The sequence below is a fragment of the Bubalus bubalis genome, chromosome 8, assembly GCF_019923935.1.
Source record: "Bubalus bubalis isolate 160015118507 breed Murrah chromosome 8, NDDB_SH_1, whole genome shotgun sequence".
In the NCBI taxonomy this organism is placed as follows: domain Eukaryota; kingdom Metazoa; phylum Chordata; class Mammalia; order Artiodactyla; family Bovidae; genus Bubalus; species Bubalus bubalis.
In genome coordinates this window covers 101850614-101870643 of record NC_059164.1, presented here as the reverse complement: position 1 = coordinate 101870643, position 20030 = coordinate 101850614, and the positions used below count along the sequence as shown (strand labels likewise).

At 43.6% G+C, this 20030-nt stretch overlaps 2 protein-coding genes across 13 annotated transcripts in view; both read left to right on the top strand.

The window, feature by feature from the left end:
* ATP6V0A4 (ATPase H+ transporting V0 subunit a4) overlaps positions 1 to 6484 on the top strand; it is a 57774-nt gene extending 51290 nt beyond the window's left edge. For 7 of the 8 annotated variants that reach the window (XM_025291594.3, XM_025291596.3, XM_044946933.2 and 4 more), the window contains 4 exons: positions 201 to 311; positions 2714 to 2831; positions 4645 to 4816; positions 6067 to 6484. In XM_025291594.3, the coding sequence (XP_025147379.2) occupies positions 201 to 311; positions 2714 to 2831; positions 4645 to 4816; positions 6067 to 6160 (495 nt within the window). In that variant the 3' untranslated portion in view covers positions 6161 to 6484. Of the gene's footprint in view, positions 1 to 200; positions 349 to 2713; positions 2832 to 4644; positions 4817 to 6066 lie in introns of those variants that run through there. The other variant, XM_044946935.2, reaches the window with a different exon arrangement.
* A 433-nt stretch (positions 6485 to 6917) lies between these two features.
* Positions 6918 to 20030, top strand: part of SVOPL (SVOP like) — a 110431-nt gene continuing 97318 nt past the window's right edge. For 3 of the 5 annotated variants that reach the window (XM_025291607.3, XM_025291606.3, XM_025291604.3), the window contains exons 1-4: positions 6918 to 8384; positions 16795 to 16910; positions 17088 to 17179; positions 18946 to 19044. In XM_025291607.3, the coding sequence (XP_025147392.1) occupies positions 16829 to 16910; positions 17088 to 17179; positions 18946 to 19044 (273 nt within the window). In that variant the 5' untranslated portion in view covers positions 6918 to 8384; positions 16795 to 16828. Of the gene's footprint in view, positions 8385 to 8450; positions 9524 to 16761; positions 16911 to 17087; positions 17180 to 18945; positions 19045 to 20030 lie in introns of those variants that run through there. The other 2 variants (XM_025291605.3, XM_044946936.2) reach the window with 2 other exon arrangements.

The following is a 20030-nucleotide window of genomic DNA, read 5'->3' as shown; positions in this document are numbered from 1 at the left end:
CGACCCCATGGACTGCAGCCCCCAGGCTCCTCCGTCCATGGGATTTTCCAGGCAGGAGTACTGGAGTGGGATGCCATTGCCTTGTCTGGACCATAGCTAATATGGAACATAGCTAATAGTTAATGAGAGCCTTTATTTTATAGAGAATTTTTATAATCCTAAAAGTGCATCTGCCATTTCCTGTTCTTGTTTGCTGACAGCTGCAGGCCTCCAGAATCCCCGAAGACACCACCGGGAACACCGAGGGCGACAGCTCTGGTCACAGTGCTTCTGTAGGTGCCCGCGGGGCTCAGGATGACCACGCTCAAGAGGTGCTGAAGGGAGTCCCCTGGCGGCCTAGTGGTTAAGGTTTGGCGCCGTCTCTTCCGTGACCTGGGTTTGATCCCTTGTCAGGGAACTGAGAGCCCACAAGCTGCACAGTCAAAATATTAGGGAAAAAATGGCTTATTTAAAGAAGAGGTATTTGGGACTTGACACTCTATGAAGGCTTGCCGTTTGTACAGATTCTAGAGGTCAGTTCTAGCCAGGGAGGATGCTCATGTATTTAACAGCCAGGAGTGTGTGGGCACGACTGAAGTGACTTAGCAGTGTGTGGGCACCAGCCCATCTGATTGGACTTAAGCAGGAGAGCTGGGAGGGTCAGGAGGACCCTGCTGAGGGTGGCCTTGTCATCCCTAAGTCATGGGAAGTTGGGGAGATCCCACGGAAGAGGGAGCACTTGAGTTTACAGCTACTTACCAACCAATCAGGGGGCATTTTAAAATTTTGCCCAGGTAGTGCTCTGAGTATGAGGTGCATATCAGCTTCAAGTTTAGTAACACAGAAGCTCCTAAATGTTACCAAGGACCCCTTGGCTCAGAACCGTGCCCCTGGGAGTCTGCTGGTTTATTTTCCCCATCAGTGCCCTCATTTACAATCACAGAGCCCAAATCTGGTCCCTTATCTTGAAGCAAGAGGTGGGTTATTAATTGCCAGTCCTCTGCTCCAATGTAAGCATGAGCAGCTGCCATTGCCTGCTCCTGCCTCAACACCGGCTCTTTCTCGACTTTGTTCACTTATCTTTGTGACATTGCCTCGCACATGAATTCCCAAACTGTGTTCTTCTCTCCTCCCTCCCTGTCCCTTTCTGTCCAAGGGCAGCCACTCCCCTCCTTGGGAATGTGCCATGTTTCCCCAGACAAGGCAGCTGACTTTTTATCCCATGACTGAAGTCACCCACAGTCCTGAACCCCGGGCTGGGGGTTTTAACTGGAGCTGTCTTCTAATTCTGGAGTGGAAAGAGGGTTCCTGTGAGGCCTCAGAGATGCCTCACAGGAAGTGAGGCATAAGGCATATAAGTAGCTCCATTTGTGGTATTAATTACTTTTTTAAAAAGTATTCATTTGTACCAATGGATAGTCAGAAATACTGAAAAATTGGATCATGGAAAGTTTTCCGAACAGATTCCAGATATAGAGAGTAACCCTTGTTAGTGGTGATTGATATTAGTAGGTCTTTGAGACCTGCTGGAATGTTTTAGAATCCAACCCACACATCTTCTGACTCATCAAGCCCCAGCCTGTCTTGTACAACCTCCCTCATCCATCTTCCTCGTTCACCTCAGGATATGTCCAGTCACTGCACCCCTGCCAGTCCTCCATGAACCCGCCGCCCTTGAGGGGGCAACTCCAGGCTCTGCTGGACAGCTCTTTCCCCCACTACGGTCATACCTGGGTCTCCCCGGACAAAGCACATCCAGGCTCGACTTGACTCAGCCAGACTCTCTTTGAGGTTCATTCTTCACCAGACACTCCTATGTTACTGTGACCCCTCTCCAGGTCTCCTCCCACTTCTCTCCTCACCCACATTCAGCCCAGCTCCAGGTTAGCAGCACACATCTCCAGACTTCCAAGTCTACCCAACACTTCTGACCTCAGTCACAAGTCGGGGGTGGGGAGCCCTCAGATTCCCTTGGGTTGAGTCGTTTGTAGACAGTTCACAGGACTCAGGAGAAGGCTGTACTTTCAATTGCAGGATTATTTACAGCCAAAGTCTGCACATTAGCAATCCTCCTAAGAGGCACGTCAGCAGAATCCGACACTGGGAGGTTCTGAAGGCAGAGCTCCCGTGTCCTTAGGGACGCGCGGCTGTCCTGCGTTGACATTGACATGCAGCTGTGTTATTGTGTTGCTTTCTCAGGAAGCTCACACAGCTTCTGTGTTTCCTGTTTTATTGGGGTGTCATTATGTAGGCGTGACTGACCAAGTGCAGTCCAGGTGGTTGTACTCAATCTCATCTCCCTCCCTGGAGTTGGGTTTGGGTTGATAACATGTGGCTCAAAGTCTCAAGTCTCTGACCACATGGTAGGTCTTTCAGGTGAGGCCGGCTCCCACTTAAACTACCAAGTGCCTCTGTATAGATACCTCCTTAGCAAAGACGATGCGGTGTGGTCCCAGGGACCAGTGGAGCTTGAATATAGACTTTTCTTTCACTTGGGAAATCTCAAGGGTTTCGAGACTGCCTCCCAGGAGCCAGGACTAAGCCAGATCTCTCTTTGGCTAAGGTTCATTCTTCACCAGACATTCCTATGTTACTGTGACTCTCTCCACCTATTTCCCCCTCATTTAACTAAAAATGTCTGCACAGCAGAGCCCAGGCCTTCTTCATATATCATTTGTAACATGTTCGCATATAAAGTACTTGATGGAGTAACATCAGAAATTCTCTCTTTCAGTTCAACTTTGGAGACATCTTTGTGCATCAGGCCATCCACACGATCGAGTATTGCCTGGGCTGCATTTCCAACACAGCCTCCTACCTCCGGCTTTGGGCCCTCAGTCTGGCACACGCACGTGAGTGAGTGGGCTGCCTGGCAGGGTGACCATCGCAAGTCCCTTTGGAAACAGATGTAATGTACTTGGAGGAGAAAGTGCCTTCTGGGTTGGTTCTGGTGTGCTTGCCAGAAGAGTGGCTTTTTCAAAGTGTTAATAGAAGTGACTTTTTTTCAGGAGGTCTGGCTTTGTATTGCTGAAATGATTACCCTCTGTATCAGGTTCCTGTTGCTGCTGTAACAAATTATCACAAATGTAGCAGAGGTGACTGAGCGCAGCACACAGCAGCTTAGAACACTGTGAAATTGACTATCTTACAGTTCTGGAGGGCAGAAGGCTTAAAAACAAGGTGTTGGCAACTCTCTTTTTTTCTGGAAGCTCTTGGGGAGAATCTATTTCCTTGCCTTTCCTAGTTTCTACAGGCCGCTTGTATTTATTGGTAAAGATTTAAGCCCCAAGAATGACTTAAATCTGGAATCTTGACTCATGGACTTTGTAAAATTTCTCTTGATTTCTGCCTGTTTCTCCAGTCTTGACTCTGGGTGTTTCCCTCTGTGCCCCACTGGCTCTCTGTTACCCCCACCCCCCTCCCCATTTCTTGTGCAGTGGCCACGAGGAACTGCCCTGAGGCTCCTGAAGATGCCACGCCATCTCGGCCCTCTGTGTGTCTGCCCTGCGGCTCCCTCACCTGTAATATTCTTCCCTTCTTTAACCCTCTCTGCAGCCTGATGTCTCATTCCTCCTTCAGAACTCAGCGTGGTTGGCACCTTTGCTGGTGGTCTTCCTCCCTGGCTCCCAGTCTGGAAGGTGCCCTTCCCTAGGTTCTGGAGGTGCTCTGACCTAGTACAGATTGTAACCCTGTCTTGTTAGCCTGTCTCCCTACTAGATTCTGAGCTCCTGAAAGGTAAGGACCCTGGCTTTTAACTCTGCATTCCCAGCCCTGGGCATCATGCCAAGAACAGAGAACCCAGGCCAAAGTGTGTGCTAAATAAATAGAAACCAAAGCAGTGAAAATGAGCCTGGTTATTGATTTACAGCAGAAAAGCAGGTGCTCAGAGTTAGTGTGGTCTTGACTGCTTTGGCTGCTTGTTTTCTTGTACAAACTCCTGTAATTATAGTATCTCCCTGGAAGGGGGAGTGAGAGGACTCTTTGGTGTCTCTTCTTATAAGGGGCACTAATGCCATCATGAGGACTCTACCGTTGTGACCCCATCTAACTCTAATATTTTCTTTTTTTTTTTTAAAGGTTTTTTTGATGTTAACCATTTTTAAAGTCTTTATTGAATTTGTTACAATATTGCTTGTTTTATGTTTTGGTATTTTGGCTGCAAGGCATGTGGGATCTTGGTTCCTCAACCAGGGATCAAACCTTCGGCCCTGGTTTTGGAAGGCAAAGTCTTAACCACTGAACAACCAGAGAAGTCCCCCTATTCACTTCTTAAAGGCCCCATCTCCCAAGTACCATCCCTTGGGGGTTAGGGCTTTAATATATGAATTTGAATTCAGTACATATTAAATCATATTACACGTATTCTTTTGTGTTTCGCTTCTTTGGCGTAAGATGTTCCTTCATGTTGTTGCCAGTAGCAACAGGCTTGCTCACCTTCACTGGTGAATAATGTGCCATCATACACTTGTCCTCTTGATGGAAACTCCTCCGAAACTGCTGTAGATGACCGTAGGCAGGTAACCTAGGGTGTAGCTGCCCACGTTCTCCACCTGGGAGCGGAGTTGCTGAATTGTAGGGTGTACAGATCCAGGATTACTGTATGAGAGTAATCTGCATTTGCCCAATAAACCACGTGGTTGAGAGTGTTTCTCTTGTGTCTGGCAGAACTGTCTGAAGTGCTCTGGACAATGGTGATGCACATTGGCCTTCGCACTCGAGGCTGGGGAGGACTCGTTGGGGTCTTCATCATTTTTGCCGTGTTCGCTGTTCTGACGGTAGCCATCCTTCTCATCATGGAGGGCCTCTCTGCTTTCCTGCATGCCCTGAGGCTGCACTGGTATGATCTGCTTGTAGTGTAGATGCTCTTTTGGGAAAGAGGGTGGATGGGAGGGAGGGCTAGCTGACTGGGTTCATATCCTGACCTGTTGTGTGACATTAGCAACTCCCGCGCCTTTTTGGAACCTTAATTTAGTCCCTTCTTGGTGTAATATCAAATGATGTCTATATACACACACACACACACACACACACACACAGTGACTGCTCTAGAAGACACGTTAGTTCCCATTCACTCCTTTTAAATGTTCATTTGTTATTATAATTGGCTTCATAAGGGACACCCCAACTGTTGGTAAGATGACGGATTGGAAAGGCTCACAGAGGGAGATGCTGAGCGATTCTGGGCTCTCTGGCCCTTGTTGCTGAGTGTGGGAATTACACCAGCAGAACAGGCAAATAGTTCTCGGAAAAGGGAAACTCAAGGTGGGTACCCCCCAGGAGGAAGGCTCTCCCTGGAGGCCCTTGACACGCATAGATGTGTCCAGAGGCTATTGGCCATCACTGGCTGACGAATATGCAGACATTTGCTTAGGCTTCTGTTTCTCTCCCGGGTCACTTTTCAGCCAAGAATTTTGGGTGTGTCTTCTCTACTGAAGCCTCAGGTTTCCCATACGTCCTGGCCAGACTCTCCTTAGCTTCACTGAGGCTTCCTCCCTCCGTCTGTGGCCACTGTTCATAAAGAAAAGGTTTTCCATCTCACCTGTTGATTTGACAGAATCATAGCCTTCCCTGCCTGAGGCTATAACATTATATCTACCCATGTCATTAAAGAAATGAACTCTGCAACATAATAACACAGAAGTGACCATCTGTGGTATCTGTTATGTAAGTTATATAAGTGTAAGTCAAGGCTCTGGTGGTTCTGCAGTTACGTAAGCCCCACAGTTTAGGATCAGGATAGAAGCAAACCACCTGTACCACGTGCTGATACGTTGTCCCATGACCATCTCTTCAGACAGTGCTGCCCAGAAAGGACTTCCCTGGTGGTTGGGGATCTGGGGGAGGTTATGCTGTGGTCCCTGAGGTCACTAGTAAAAGCCTGGAGAAAATGGGGGATGGAGAAGGTGTCAGGGGGAGGCAAGAGAAGGGTTTGAAAATAAAGCCCCGAAACCCCAGGATTCCTATGGTGGCTGCCAGGGGTGCTTTCCTCACCTGGGACTTGATTTTACACTCTTTCTGCTTCTCCCTTCCGGCTGCCAGTCTCTCATTTCTGTGTTCAATTCCCCTTCTCCTTGCCCCCAACAACAGGGTGGAGTTCCAAAACAAGTTCTACACCGGGGCTGGTTACAAGTTCTCTCCATTCTCCTTCAAACAAATCCTGGATGGGACAGCTGAGGAGTAGCTGCACGTCTGGAGGCTGTGGCCACCTGTCTGGCCACCTCCTGTTCCAGTCTCTGTGCCAATGAAAGAAGTTTCGTCTTGTCTTTAAAGTCAGCCTGCACAAGGCCATCAATGGAATGATTGTTCTCACTAACTGGAGGCAGGAAGCCCTGTATTATTTATCTGTAAGCCCTGGGATTTGATATGACTTCACCATGTCATAGAGAAACTACATGGGCAAGTCATTTCAACCTGGGGCCTATTGTCAAATACTAAAATGATTGCGATGAGGGGAGTGGGAGTGCCAAACTCATATTTTCATGTAATTAAACTTTTGGGGCATTCACTCTTCTTTAAGATTTTTTTAAAGAAAACTATTCTGTAAAATTTAGTACTGATAATGATAGGCCAAAGCTAAACAATAGAGTTATACAAACAAATCCTAGGGAAGGATTATGTTTTTTTTTTAATTCCTCATTTCCTCCTTCCTCAAACACCTTCTTTTCCTTGTCTGGGGCTAAGCCTTATAGGATTAGGAACTTTCTCATGAATTTTCACTCCAGGTGAGGAAGAACAGATAATATTCTCTGCTGAGAGGGAGGGCTGGCCCCGTTGTGGCTCTCTGAATCATTAAATCCTGTGGAATGAAGTGTGACCACCTTCAACAGTGATTTTGTTTATTCTCAATGCACATTATGCCGGGGTAACTGGGGAAAGGGATCCACAGGCTTCAGCAGGTTCTGGAAAATGGCTTGCAGGGAAGGAGATGGCCGGACAGTCTGTCCTGATGCTTTCTGGGTCAGTTGGCCCCAGAGTCATTTCTTAGGCACCCACATTGGCAAACTTCCAAGAGCCAGGTGTAGAATAACATGTGTTCTGTCCACTAGTCTGAAGGGCCTTTGTCCCAGTTCATTACCGTCTTTATGGTAACTATGGGGTTCTCAGGTAACGCAGTGGTAAAGAATCCACCTGTGAATGCAGCAGATGCAGGACATGTGACCCCTGGGTTGGGAAGATCTAGTGGAGAAAATGCCAACCCACTCCGTATTCTTGCTTAGAGAATCCCATGGACAGAGGAGCCTTGAGGGCTACCGTCCACGGGGTCACAAAGAGTCAGACATGACCGAGCACATGGTAACTCTACGGGTAGAATTAAGTGTCATTAATATTGGTGTCATGCTTTATAGTTTACAGAGCACTTTTACATAGCATCTAACTCATAATCAGATTTCAGAGGATCTGACCAAACGCAAAATCGTCTTTTGGACAGATCTTTTTTTTTAAGCTCCCATCGGCCTCTCTGCACTGTGGGGTTGACTGGTGCTCATGGAAGTGTCCATGTCACCTTCCACGTCAAGTGTCACGACTTGTCCAGCACAATTTAAGGCACAGTTAGGTGCTCAACAAGTATTACTTCAGTGATTAAAACAGGCTGAGCCCAGGCATAATAGTTGGAGTCAGAAGATGTATATCTGAGTTCCCACTTTGGTACTTCATCAGGTGTGCGCTTGGGCAGGAAATGGAGTTGTTCCTCTCATTGCCAAACTGTAAATAGCACTCTCCACCCCTGGGTTGGGGAGGGAGGTGTGGTCATGGAGCAGCAGGTATGGACGAGGTGTTCGGCCAATGGCACTGGTGGAAGGAAAGGACAGACTGAAGCTGTGTGTAAGTGGCAATTCTCAGTTCATAAATCCCCATGCTGCCAAGGTCACCAGATGGTTTCAAGGTTCTCAGTTCATCACTGCTCTTCTCAATGGCTATCTAAAAATATGTGATGCGTAGGTGAATCACAGTCTTTTGCCCTGTATTCTAAACAGTGATGACTGTGAGAACAGGCGTGAAGGAGCAAAGCTGTCTCTTCTGCCCCTTGCCTGGACCCCTGCTCTTTCAGAAATTCGCAGTCTCCCTGGGATCGATATAACAGTTTCCTCCAAGGATTGGCAGTCTCTTTCTCAATGAGAGATGTAATTTCCTCTTTAAAAAGGGATTGGGTGAAGGGCTGCTGAGAAGAGGGTGTGACCTGAATGTCACTCATTAGCCCAGGACGCAGGGTTGTTCTTCAAAGAATCTGTTCACAGAACTGAGCCGAAAGGAGGAGAGAAGATCTGAGAGCTGGGCTTCTTGGAAAGGGAAGTCCAGAAGCCCGCAAGAGGCCATGCATGGTCCAGCTTCTGTGTAAGACTTGGCTGCAGTAAGGTAGAGAAAAAGAGCTCGAAACAGGAAAGTTTTCCAGGAAGTATACAGAGGTAAGAAACTCTGACGGGCAACATAGTTCTGGGTTTTTTCCTGCTCTGGGGGGCTTAGGGAATTTGACCATTAGTGCTTGGCTAAATACAGATGAAGTATAAAAATTTTGCTCTTCTTATGATATTGCCAAACAAATTACATCACACACACACAAGTTCAGTTTTTAAAAGCTCTACATGGCCCAATCATCTCTGGCTAAAAAATTAAGCACAGCAAAATGCAATAGAATAAAATGTCCATCAGTCTCTGAAATTTCAAAGAGACTGTTTTAATGAAACCTGAACTCCTTCTGAGTCCTGGAGTTTCACAGTGAATCCCCAATATGTCAGTTCTTTGAAGGTGGGCAATGATTACTTTCCATTGAAAATTTTCAGGAGTGATAGTGAAGGATGTGGAGCATCTTCCCCACATGAATCCATATTCTTTTGAATTGGTCTGAAGGGTTGCCCATCCACCATGCATCCACCAGTCCCTCCATCCATCACTCCATCTCTCCCTCTATCCATCCATCTGCCAACCTCTTCCTAGGCTAGAAGGGATTTAGAATGACTTAGGGAGCCGAAGAACAGAAAATGCCAACTCAGCTCTTCCAAAGTTCCATTTCAGCATTAAGATTACAAACTCTATCTCTCAGTAACATTTCTCACTCATATCCATCTCTGAAGCATTTTGTCCTGTTTATGAAAGCTTATTTTATGAAACTTTGGCAGAAACTCAAGAAAACAGAGAATACTTTCTTATCTGTTAACTTCAAGTTACTATTTGAGTGTCCTCTTAATGACTTGGAATGTAAGCCCCTTTATAATTCACAAATGTGAATACCAAAATCCTAAAAATATCCTATCAACACCCCTGTGCCCCCCGCCCCCCACCAGCATGTCCCCACCAAAGGAATCTTGCTGTTGAAGGCCTTGTATAACTTACCAGGACAGGAATGAGGACTTTTTCTGTTGCAGGTAGTTGGTATATTTGTTTTTTTGTTTTTTTTTTTTTCCCCACCCTTTAGCAACCTCCACTGACGTAGAGAATGCATCTGAGCCTTGACCATCTTCAAGGGCTGGTCTTGCATTTGAGCCAAGACGTCTTCAAAACAGACTGATATTACAGTCGGTGAAACTGAACAGGTTCACTCCTTTGAGTGAGTCACACATGACTGCCCGCTTCTTTGTCCAGCATCTCACCCCTGCAGCAGCTAGTTTCTTCCGTATTCAAAAGATCTTTCTTTCTGTAAAATACACTGATTGTACAACTGAAAGCAGTGTACAACAAGATCATTTTTAGTGAAAATTAATCCATTTTGTTTTGCCCTTCGTAAGCGTAAGGTGATTGAAAGGGGTGGATGTTGTGTTAAATATCTGATTGGAGTTTTTTGGGTCTTATTTTCCAATAGGCATATGGCACATGTGAGGTCTTCCTAACACCACTTAAGTTGACTCCTGAAGTGTAATCAGTCTATTTTAGGAAGCAAGCTACCCCTCCCCCCAAATTTGGATAGTTTTTCGTTTGAGTCCTAGGTGTTCTCATGTTGGCTGAATATTAGAAATAATTGCCTTTGGAGAAATACATATTTGATAACTCTGTAGATGCTTAACTTACCCTGAGTGTATTTGACTTGTGATTGTGATGAAATTTTGGAAATTTTGTTGATACTTTGATGAGAAACAGTACTATTGTGAGTGCTCGTGTTGCAGTGGGCACTGTGTCATATTACACAAGCATCATTTCATTTAATCCTCATAATGCGCTTAAGAAAGTTGATCAGCTAAAAATCACACATACCTGGCTAGTCTGAGTATACTGGTGTTTGTAATTAATCGTAGCTAGTTACAGACTTCTTTATTCCTTCTCTACTCCACTGCTTCACTTGACTAGCCTAAACAAAACACACAGACACACAAACAAGAGAGAGCTTTCTTTTATCCCCAGGGAAAACACATCTGGAGGTGAACAGGTCAAAGCTGTAGAAGAGCTCCATATCATGGGCGTCAGGTCCCAGGCTCTTTTCTAGCTTATGCTCAGACTTAGCTGAGAGTTTCCATCTTTCCAACTTCATATTTGTATCACCACCCAAAATGGCTGCTGAAGCACCAGCCTTCATGTCTCCGTGACCCAGGGAGGAGACAGAGGGGCAAAAGAGGACTTTCTCAGAAGCCTTCCCCAGCAACCTCAACCTGTATCTCAGTGGCCAGCCCATCAGCAAGGTTCAGGGAAGACTTGTCACTGGGAGGGCAGCAGGCTGCTTCTCCTGAAGGTGGAGGGTATTATTTTTATTTTCAGACGAGGGAACAGAAGAGTTTCAGTCACTATATGTCATCATGGCTACTGACTTCCGTTTCTCCCTCCCTGCTTCCACTTGCCCTTCCTTCTTCCCTCCTTGTCACTTCTAATTCCTCTTCTCCCCTTTTCTTCCTTCTCTCCATCCCTTTCCCCCTTCCTCCTTTATCTTGCCTTTTCTTTCCTCCTTCCCCCTTCTCTCCTTCTTCCCTCTCTCCCTCTTCTCTTCTTCCTTCTTCCTACATTTAATTTATGGCTCAGATGGTAAAGAATTCACCGGTGATGTGGGAGACGTGGGTTCGATCCCTGGGTTTGGAAGATCCCTGGAGGAGGGCATGACAACTCACTACAGTATTCTTGCCTGGAGAATCCCCATGGACAGAGGAGCCTGGTGGGCTACAGTCCATGGAGTCACAAAGAGTCAGACCTGACTGAGCGACTGAGCACACGTGCACACACACACACACACACATACACTCACACACACACACACACATACACTCACACACACACACACACACACACACACAGGATACGTAAAGATTTTAATTTCTATAACTTGGTCAGTATTACAGATGTGAACAATTTTCCAGTTTAATTTGCAATTTCTCTTGGGAATTGCCTGGTTATATAATATGCTCATTATTCCACTAGGATCTTAATATTTTTTCTTGAATTTATGGTTTATATCAACTACAGGCATCTACTACCTATATAATGGCTCTTCTTGTTCTTTTAATTTTTGAAATTGTGCTAAAAATACACATAAAATTTACCGTTGTAGCAATTATAAAGGGAACAGTTCAGTGGCATCTAGTTTTATAATCTGGTTATACAATATTGTGCAACCACCAGCACTAGCAATGGGGCTTTCTGTGCCAGGCCACCTTGGAGACTTGTGGCCAATGACTTGATTGTTTCCAGGTCAAGAGCCTATCCTGACCCAGGAGGTCAAGGCCAGTGATGGAGGGCAGGTGGGGCTTATGGCACAGGGGTCAGTGACTTAGGGAGCCCTATGACACATCAACTGTGCATCTTCATTGGTTCATTTCTTCCAGAATTTTCATGGTAACAGACATAGCCTTTCTAAACATTAAATAATGCAGGAAAGTATAAAAGGAAGAAAGAAAAAGCCACCCTAAATTCTACCAGCCAGGTAATTCTTTCCTCACCTTTTCCTCTTGGCCAAATCCTCGTCCTTAGGATCTCAGTCCTTCAGGACTGGCTGCCCTAGGTCCCAGGACTGGGCAGAGCAGGGCCTCCCTTACGTTGCCAGAACAACCTCTGCCTACCACCCCTGGGCCACGTGGCTCCCCCCTGAATACTTGACTTTATCCCCCACTTGTAAGTGCTTTGGGGACAGGAACCCTTTTCACTATATTTTATTGTCTGAGACATGGTGGTGTTCCATAAACATTTGTTGAAAGACAAAACTCAGTTTCAGACATATCTCCTGAAATTTCTATGTAAGTACATATTTAAATGAAATTTTATGAACTGGGATCATTGTATATGTGCTTTAGGTACATATATTTTGGGAAATACTTTTTAGCACCAAATAGACTTTCACCTAAGAACTTTTAAATGGCATTCTGTTATAAGAGTGTATTGTAGTATAATTTGTTTGGTCACTCCTCGACAATTGGAGTTAAAATAACAGTGTGCTGAGTTTTCATACACGTTATCTTCATCTACCTTTTTGATTATCTCATTAGGATGAACCCGAGAAGTGAAACTGCTTAGTCAACATTCTTTCATCTTTGCCCACCTGCCTTCTGGGAAGGTTGTAGCCTTCTACTCTCCTATCGGTATCAGTGCCTGTTTCACTTACCCTGGGTAGTGTTGTTTTTTGTTTATTCTGGTTGCACCGCACAGCATGTGGGATCTTAGTTCCCAACCAGAGATGGAACCTGCGCGCCCTCCATTGGAAGCACCGAGTCGTAACCAGTGGACCACTAGGGGAGTTCCTACACTGGGTATAATTGATCTTTTGTATTTTTTCAAATTCAATAGAGGAAAATGGTAACTTGTTTTAATTTGAGGGCATAGTTCTTGTCATATCATGGAAAGCAAACATTATGATTCTCTTCTTCAGTCAAGAAATAGATGAGGACTTTCCTGGTCATCCAGTGGCCAAGGCTGTGTGCTCCCAGTGCAGGGGGTTCGGGTTTGATCCCTGGTCAGGGAACTGGATCCTACATGCCACAACTAAAGATCCTGCGTGCGGCAGTGAAGGTTGATGATCCAGTGTGCTGCAACTAAGACTTGGTGCTGCCAAATACATTAAAAAAAAGAAACAGGAAATAAAAAATGTGAATCTCTTTCCCACGATCAGCTTTAATTCAAGAGATACTCTGAAGCAATTATCAAAACCTGACAGCTTTTGCCAGGCTGTCTGTGATAAATCACTTTGCTGATAAGAGAAGGGAAGTTTGTAGGGTGTTTATGACCCATGGAGCTACCTAATCGGTTAAAACAAACACGTTAAATTAAAACTCATCTACTTGGTAGTAAGTGGTAGATTTCCTGGGTTTCTCCTCCTGCCACTCAATATTTTAGTGAGCAGACTCGCTGGAAGACCGCTTTATTACTCTTCTAAAATGTAAACCTTTATGATTGTTAAAATTGTGAAACATGTTTAGATTGTTATGAGAAGTCATAAAACTTGACTGGCAGAGATTAAGTGTTGATTGAAGATTGAATTTACTGTTAAGCATTTTAGTTGTAACTGAACTTAAGATGAACTTACTGGGATTTAAAAAAATTATTTCCCCACCAGACTAAATTGTTTTATTCTCTAACACTGTGCAGTGCTTAGTCTCTCAGTCACATCCGACTCTTTGCACCCTATGTATTGTAGCCTGCCAGACTTCTCTGTCCATGGGGATTCTCCAGGCAAGAATACTGGAGTGGGTTGCCATGCCCTCCTCCAGGGCATCGTCCCAACCCAGGGATCGAACCCAGGTCTCCCACATTGCGGGCAGATTCTTTACTGTCTGATCCACTCTAACACTGTAAATGGCCATACTCACTTTCAGTTTTTAGGTCCGCTGTCATGATATGCATGGCTGTTCTTTAGAGGAAAAAAATTGGATATAATTGACATATAATAAAATTCACCATTTTAGAGTATATATAATTCAGTGATTTTTAGTATAGTCACAAGTTTGTAAAGCCATCACCACCATCTAATTCTCACTGAGTAATCTCATTGTCATATTTTGGTTAAGTTAGTACTTCATTTCATCTGGAAACATGATATTCAGTCATAGCTAATTTTTAATGTGTACTGAAGTCCTTTTGATAATTAACCAAAGGCGATTTTTTCTCAAAAGTTTTTTAAAAGTTACCAGGTAAAGAACACCTCTCCAAAAGGTATTTGGACAACATTTGGAAAGAGAGCATTAGGAATTTCTGGAACATTCCATCTTTGTGAATTTCAGCCTCTCAGATGGTCCAAGAGACCAATTATTTTTACTGTTTCCACTCTGTGAAAATAACAGCCTTTTGTACTTTTCATGATCTCCTTTGGGAGAGAGGATTTCGTGAACTCATTTCTGAGCATTATTGATTTCTCTTCCATCTGGAATATTTGTGTGTCTGTGACAGAGTTTTAAGGAAACAAATAATATCTACTTTACAGTATGGTTGTTTTTATGTGTATCTCTGGTGTCCCCAGCTAGATTAAAAGCTCCTTAGGGCAGGGAATGTGTCAGATGCTCCTACAAACCCTCCACAGGAGCCCACACAAAGATACAGAGGTGGCACTTGGCAAACATTGATGACCTTGACTTGCTTCTCTGCAACTGCTCTGCAGCTATTTATGTTCTGGGAAAAGGGGATCTTTGAGTTCTGCTTTTGTTACTTACTAGTGGTCTGATATTGGAAAAGTTACATACAAATCTCAGAACCTCCTTTTTGGAACTATTTATTTTGAAAAATGTTACACATCTGCAAAAGCAGAGGACAGTCAAACCCCAATGTACCCACTACCCTCCTTAAATAATTTTTACTATAAGGCCATTCTTTTTTCATCTACACATCCATCCCCTTCTGCACTCTATTCCTAACCCACCATTGAATTATTTTAAAACAAATCCCAAACATTGTTGTATCTAAATATTTCAGCATCTATTTCTAAAATATAAGGATTTTTTCTACCATAGCTATAATGTCATTGTCCCAGCTAATGATGTCATCAGTAATTCTTTAATATCATCAAACTTCCAAACTTAGATTTCCCTGATTTTCTGTCATCTTTGTCATCTCATTCTCTTGTTGTTGTTTTATAATTGATTTGTTTGACTGAAGATCCAGGCAAATTAACTCATTTATTTGGTTGGTTTGTCTCTTTTCTGTTAGTCTGTAGGTTCTCCTCTCCTCTTTTTTTCTTTCCATTTATTTATTGAGGAAGTTGGGTCATTAACCTGTAGAACTTCTGGCATTTTGGATTTTTCTTTTTGCATCCACGTTGTGTAGCATTGTTTCTTCATTCTCTGTATGAAATGGTGTGTGTGTGTTAGTCGCTCAGTTGTGTCCGACTCCTTGCGACCCCATTGACTGTAGCCTGCCAGGCTCCTCTGTCCATGGACTTCTCCAGGCAAGAATCCTGGAGTGGATTGCCATACTCCTCTCCAGGGGATCTTCCCGAGCCAGGGATCAAACTCTGCTCTCCTGTATCTCAGGCAGATTCTTTACCATTTGAGCTGCAAGGAAGTCCTGTACTTCTGAGCTACAGGAAGTATAAAATGGTAGGTAGAGCTAGGAGCTCAATCAGACTCACGTTCAGTTTCTTCTTATGAGACTACATCACAGGTGATGTTGTATATCCTCCCTTGTACATCTCATCAGGAGCCATGTTGCCTCCGATCATCTTCAGTGGCATGAGGGGCCAATGTCAATGGGGTCAGGGGTGTTATCAGTCTTATCTATTTGAATAAAGTTCTCTATCAGCTTTTTACCTAGTTTATCAGCCATTGATGATCATTACCTGGATCCTTTATTTTGTTAGGAGTTGCAAAATCATGAACTTTAATTCCGTCCTTCTTTCTGTATGTTTTAGCTGAAATGAAAGAATACTTTTCTTTCACAGACTGTTTGGTTACTCTAAAATACAGACAATTTGTAAAGAAAGACAGGATACTTACTAGTTTTCAGAATGAGTTGTTTTCTTAGTGTTCTCCAAAGATGATCAGTGAGATTACAATTTTAGTAATCCTATGAACAATGGATTTTTATATCTTTGGGCTTTAATTCTTTGCAGCAATTTTTCTTCTTTATATGTATATATATGTGTGTATATGTGTATATATATATGTGTGTGTGTTTATAATACATAATGAATTCATGGATATTTCCAATTCAAAATTAGAAAGTAAAGTGTTCACATAACTTTTGATTTTTGTATATTCTTTCTCTTACACTGAAATCTTGGTTCCTAATAATAGTAACATAATTGCTTTAAGCTACAATATGTACTTGTGTCAAAATAATGATACCAACATCATTGCTAACAGTATAGTGAGAATAGATTAGGATGTCTGTTTATCCTACCAGGGCTGTAGAATGAAATTACTATTATAAACCTATTTAAAATTTTTCCCCACTAATTTCAGCTTTCCTTGTTTTATTCTTGTTTTGATGTATAGGGTTAATTTTTTCTTTTTTTTAAGGATTAAATACCTAAGGTGGAAGGGATAAAAAGAAACTCTATGGGTTTCTGTAAGAATTAAATGAAAATAAGGTGAGAAAGCACGCTATAATATCTGATTATACTGTAAACCATAGCATTTATGGAACAGTAAAGCATTGGCTATTGTGATTATTTCTCTGTAGCACAGCCCACCCTCATTCCCAGTCAGAGAACACTATTGGTTAAACTGTCAAAAGCTAACCAGGCCCCCGACTCCGGGTTGATTACTAGCCACTAGGACTCAATTCTTTCATTTGGCCATTCAACCTTCTCCATGATTTAACTTCTCCATGTTGCAGGTTTTCACTTGTAAAATGGTGATAAATTACAATACCTACTGTACTGATTTTCTATGAAGAGTAGAGGAGAATATGCACTCGATTTTCTTTCTTTCCTTCTTCCTTCCCCAGTTTCCTGCATCTTCCCTCTCCTGTCTCCTGTAGGACAGCTGTGTGGGGAATCCAAACCGTTTGAAAGATGACAGCCAAGCAGACAGAGCCAGTCACTATCATTAGCCTTCAGGAGCTGAACCTAGGGACCCCAGAGCCACAGCCGAGAGGTAAGGGGGCCATAGAAGTCTCCGGTCCTCAAGTTACTGTTGAATTCCTTCTCTTCTCTGTATTTACTATTTTTATAGCAACAAATTGGTTTTCCAACATCCTCCAGAGTGAGTGATAATCCATACACATTGCCTCCCCACAGGGACTGTTCCTTTCACTCTGTTTTTCCTTGTTAGAGTCCAAGACGTTCACCGTGGAAGAAGCCGTGGAGACCATCGGATTTGGACGTTTCCACATTGCCCTGTTTCTGATCATGGGCAGCACAGGGGTGAGTGCTTGGAGCTGATTTATAGTTGGATATAGGAGTGTGTATCTGTTAATCCCAGACTTCTAATTTATCCCTTTCCTGCCCTTTCCCTTCTGGTAACCATAAGTTTATTTTCTGTGTCATGAGTCTATTTCTGTCTTGTAAATAAGTTCATTTATCAATACTCATTTTTTTTTAAAAAGGTTTAAATTGAAACACTGAAAAGAGAGGAGAAACCTATGGTATCATTCTAAGTCAAATTAGACGCATGGTTCTCAACATTTATGCATAACTGTCACCTGGACACCTGCTGTAATTATAGATTCACCGACCCTGTAACTGGCACCCCTGAAGGTTTCTTGGTGCCACTGAAGGTAGCTGGAGTTCAGGGCCCCACGTGTCTGGGATGTGTGTGTAACAGCAACACGACAGTCGCAGTCCATGACAAGGACTCCTAGGTCTCAGGCGTCTCTAAGGTTTTCTGAGATCTTCTTTTGCAGTGCCGCTCCTTCATGACTGCCCCTAGCTTCTGGCTGGTCCTTCTCCCATACGGCTATTAAATCAGAGTGGGACAGAGCCTTATCCCTTATTGACTTATTTCCTTCTTAGACTCCTGAGAGGAGTGGAGTCCAGGTTAATACTTACCTAACTGCTCTCTATTAGCAAAGGAGGTAAGTTTAATACCTAAGTTTTCTTCTGAGATCATCAGGCCACCTCTTACACATGATACTTTTTGAACTAAAACATACCAACTATTTGAATTCTAAACATGACTATAATACTCTCCAAGGAGAGATGAGCCATTATAATATATTTCAAATTCCCGCATATTAGCTAACATTAGCCATGCCTGTTTCATCCCAGACCTTCGAGTTACACAAATACAAGAAGTACCATAATAAACACCCCATACAAATATCCTGTTATTATTCATAGAATGTGTCTCAGACAAATGCACCTTTCCCTCCCTATAATTTCCCTTTTTTCCCTTAATGTCCTTTGGTCCCTGTCAATCATATCATTATTCATCTCTTCCTCCAGGCAGAAAACCTCAGAATGATCTTGGAATCTTCCTTGTTCATTATTGCATTGAATTTCTATCATCTAGCATCTACTTCTTCCTTTCCCTGGGAGATCAACTCATCCTGGAATGAATTACAAGATATGGACAGAGGAAGATATTTCTTTCAATAGAAAATATAAATATTTAGTAACACATCTTACACTAATTTTACTAAGCAGTCATTCTTTCCTGATGATGAGCTCTTACTGTTTTGTATTCATTGCTTATTTTCTAACTTTCACGAATCTTGCCTCCCCATTGCAGCCTCTTGAAATCAGGGACTATTTCAACAATCCATTTGCAAAGGATATGCCCTGAGATCTTGAGGATGACAAGTATAGAACAGCAATGTTGGGTTGATGTGGATGCTGCTGAATAACTTGGGTCATCTGCCAACTAAATGGCCCCCCCCCCCACAACACCCTCATAGTGTTAAATGCAAAAACATGAAACATCACAAGGGAATACATGTCATAAATCTTGAGGGACCCTCTCAAAATTGAACAATTTTGAACAAACCATGACTGTTACATCCATGAAAGCCAGAGTTATTCTGTGCTTCTTTATTCAGCTAGCAGGGCTGAGTGGGTATATAATAGGTAGATCCTCCCTAAGTGGGGGACAGGAAGGAGGAGGTTAGGACTAGAAGGATGACAGGCAGCCATGGGAGGCAGTGACAGCAGGCTAGCACTTTTACACAGTGTTTTTCTTCCTTCTTTTTGAGGTTGCCGAGGCCATGGAGATCATGTTAATAGCGGTTGTGTCTCCTGCCATCCGCTGTGAATGGCAGCTGGAGAACTGGCAGGTGGCACTGGTGACCGCGGTGAGTGCCCACTTCCTGTACTGAGAATGAAGCAACGGAGGACCCAGGGTTTCCGCTCCCCTTCCTCATCGCCCTGGCGGAGGGCCACGGAATCCCTCTCCACCTGCTGTTTTGGTTCCCAAACTAGCATTTGAGGCCTTTCTCCCTTTTCTCTTTTCCTCTAGGGAGATAACCTTGAACTGCTCATTTTCCAGACCCTAGCAGGAGCCCGGAAGAGACACAAATCAGAGAAAGTGAGCCTTAGCCAAATTTGGGGATTCACAAACTGATACGAGTTAAAAAAAAAAAATCAAGTGGCTGATCTAGAGTTGACATTAAAAGAGATATATATTTGACAAGGAAGGACATTAGAAGAAGAGTAAAAGGGAGCAGGGGGCTTCCCTAGTGGCTCAGATGGTATAGAATCTGCCTGCCCATGAAGGAGACATGAGCTTGATCCCTGGGTTCGGAAGATTACCTGGAGAAGGGAATGTCTACCTACCTGAGTATTTTTGTCTGGGAAAACTGTAGGACAGAGGAGCCTGGCAGGCTACAGCCCATGAAGTTGCAAAAGAGTGGACACGACATCACAACTGAATAATAACAACCAAAAGGGAGCACAATATGTGACCCCAAAGTATACTGCTTTGGCCTGCGGATTATTTTGAACTGAAGACACTTGAGACCAAGCAGACTCAAGAGAAACTTTTACATTTCCCTTAACTACATAAAAGAATTTAGATAGGGAGCCTGGCTCAGAGAGAGAGAGAGTTATTGCCAGAGATAACTTTCATCTGAATGACCTATCCATGTGGCAGCACAGACATCTAATTACCAGACATCTGTTCTTCTCATTGTCCTATGAATGACCCTCCTCCCCTTTGAAGTCCCAGGGGCCCTCCTGTTCCTCAGCTCAAAGTGGCATATAAGCCTCAACTGTCCAATGTGCCCTTGGGTCTTATATTTTATGGGATTCTTGTACAAACAAAATTAAACTTGCTTTTCTC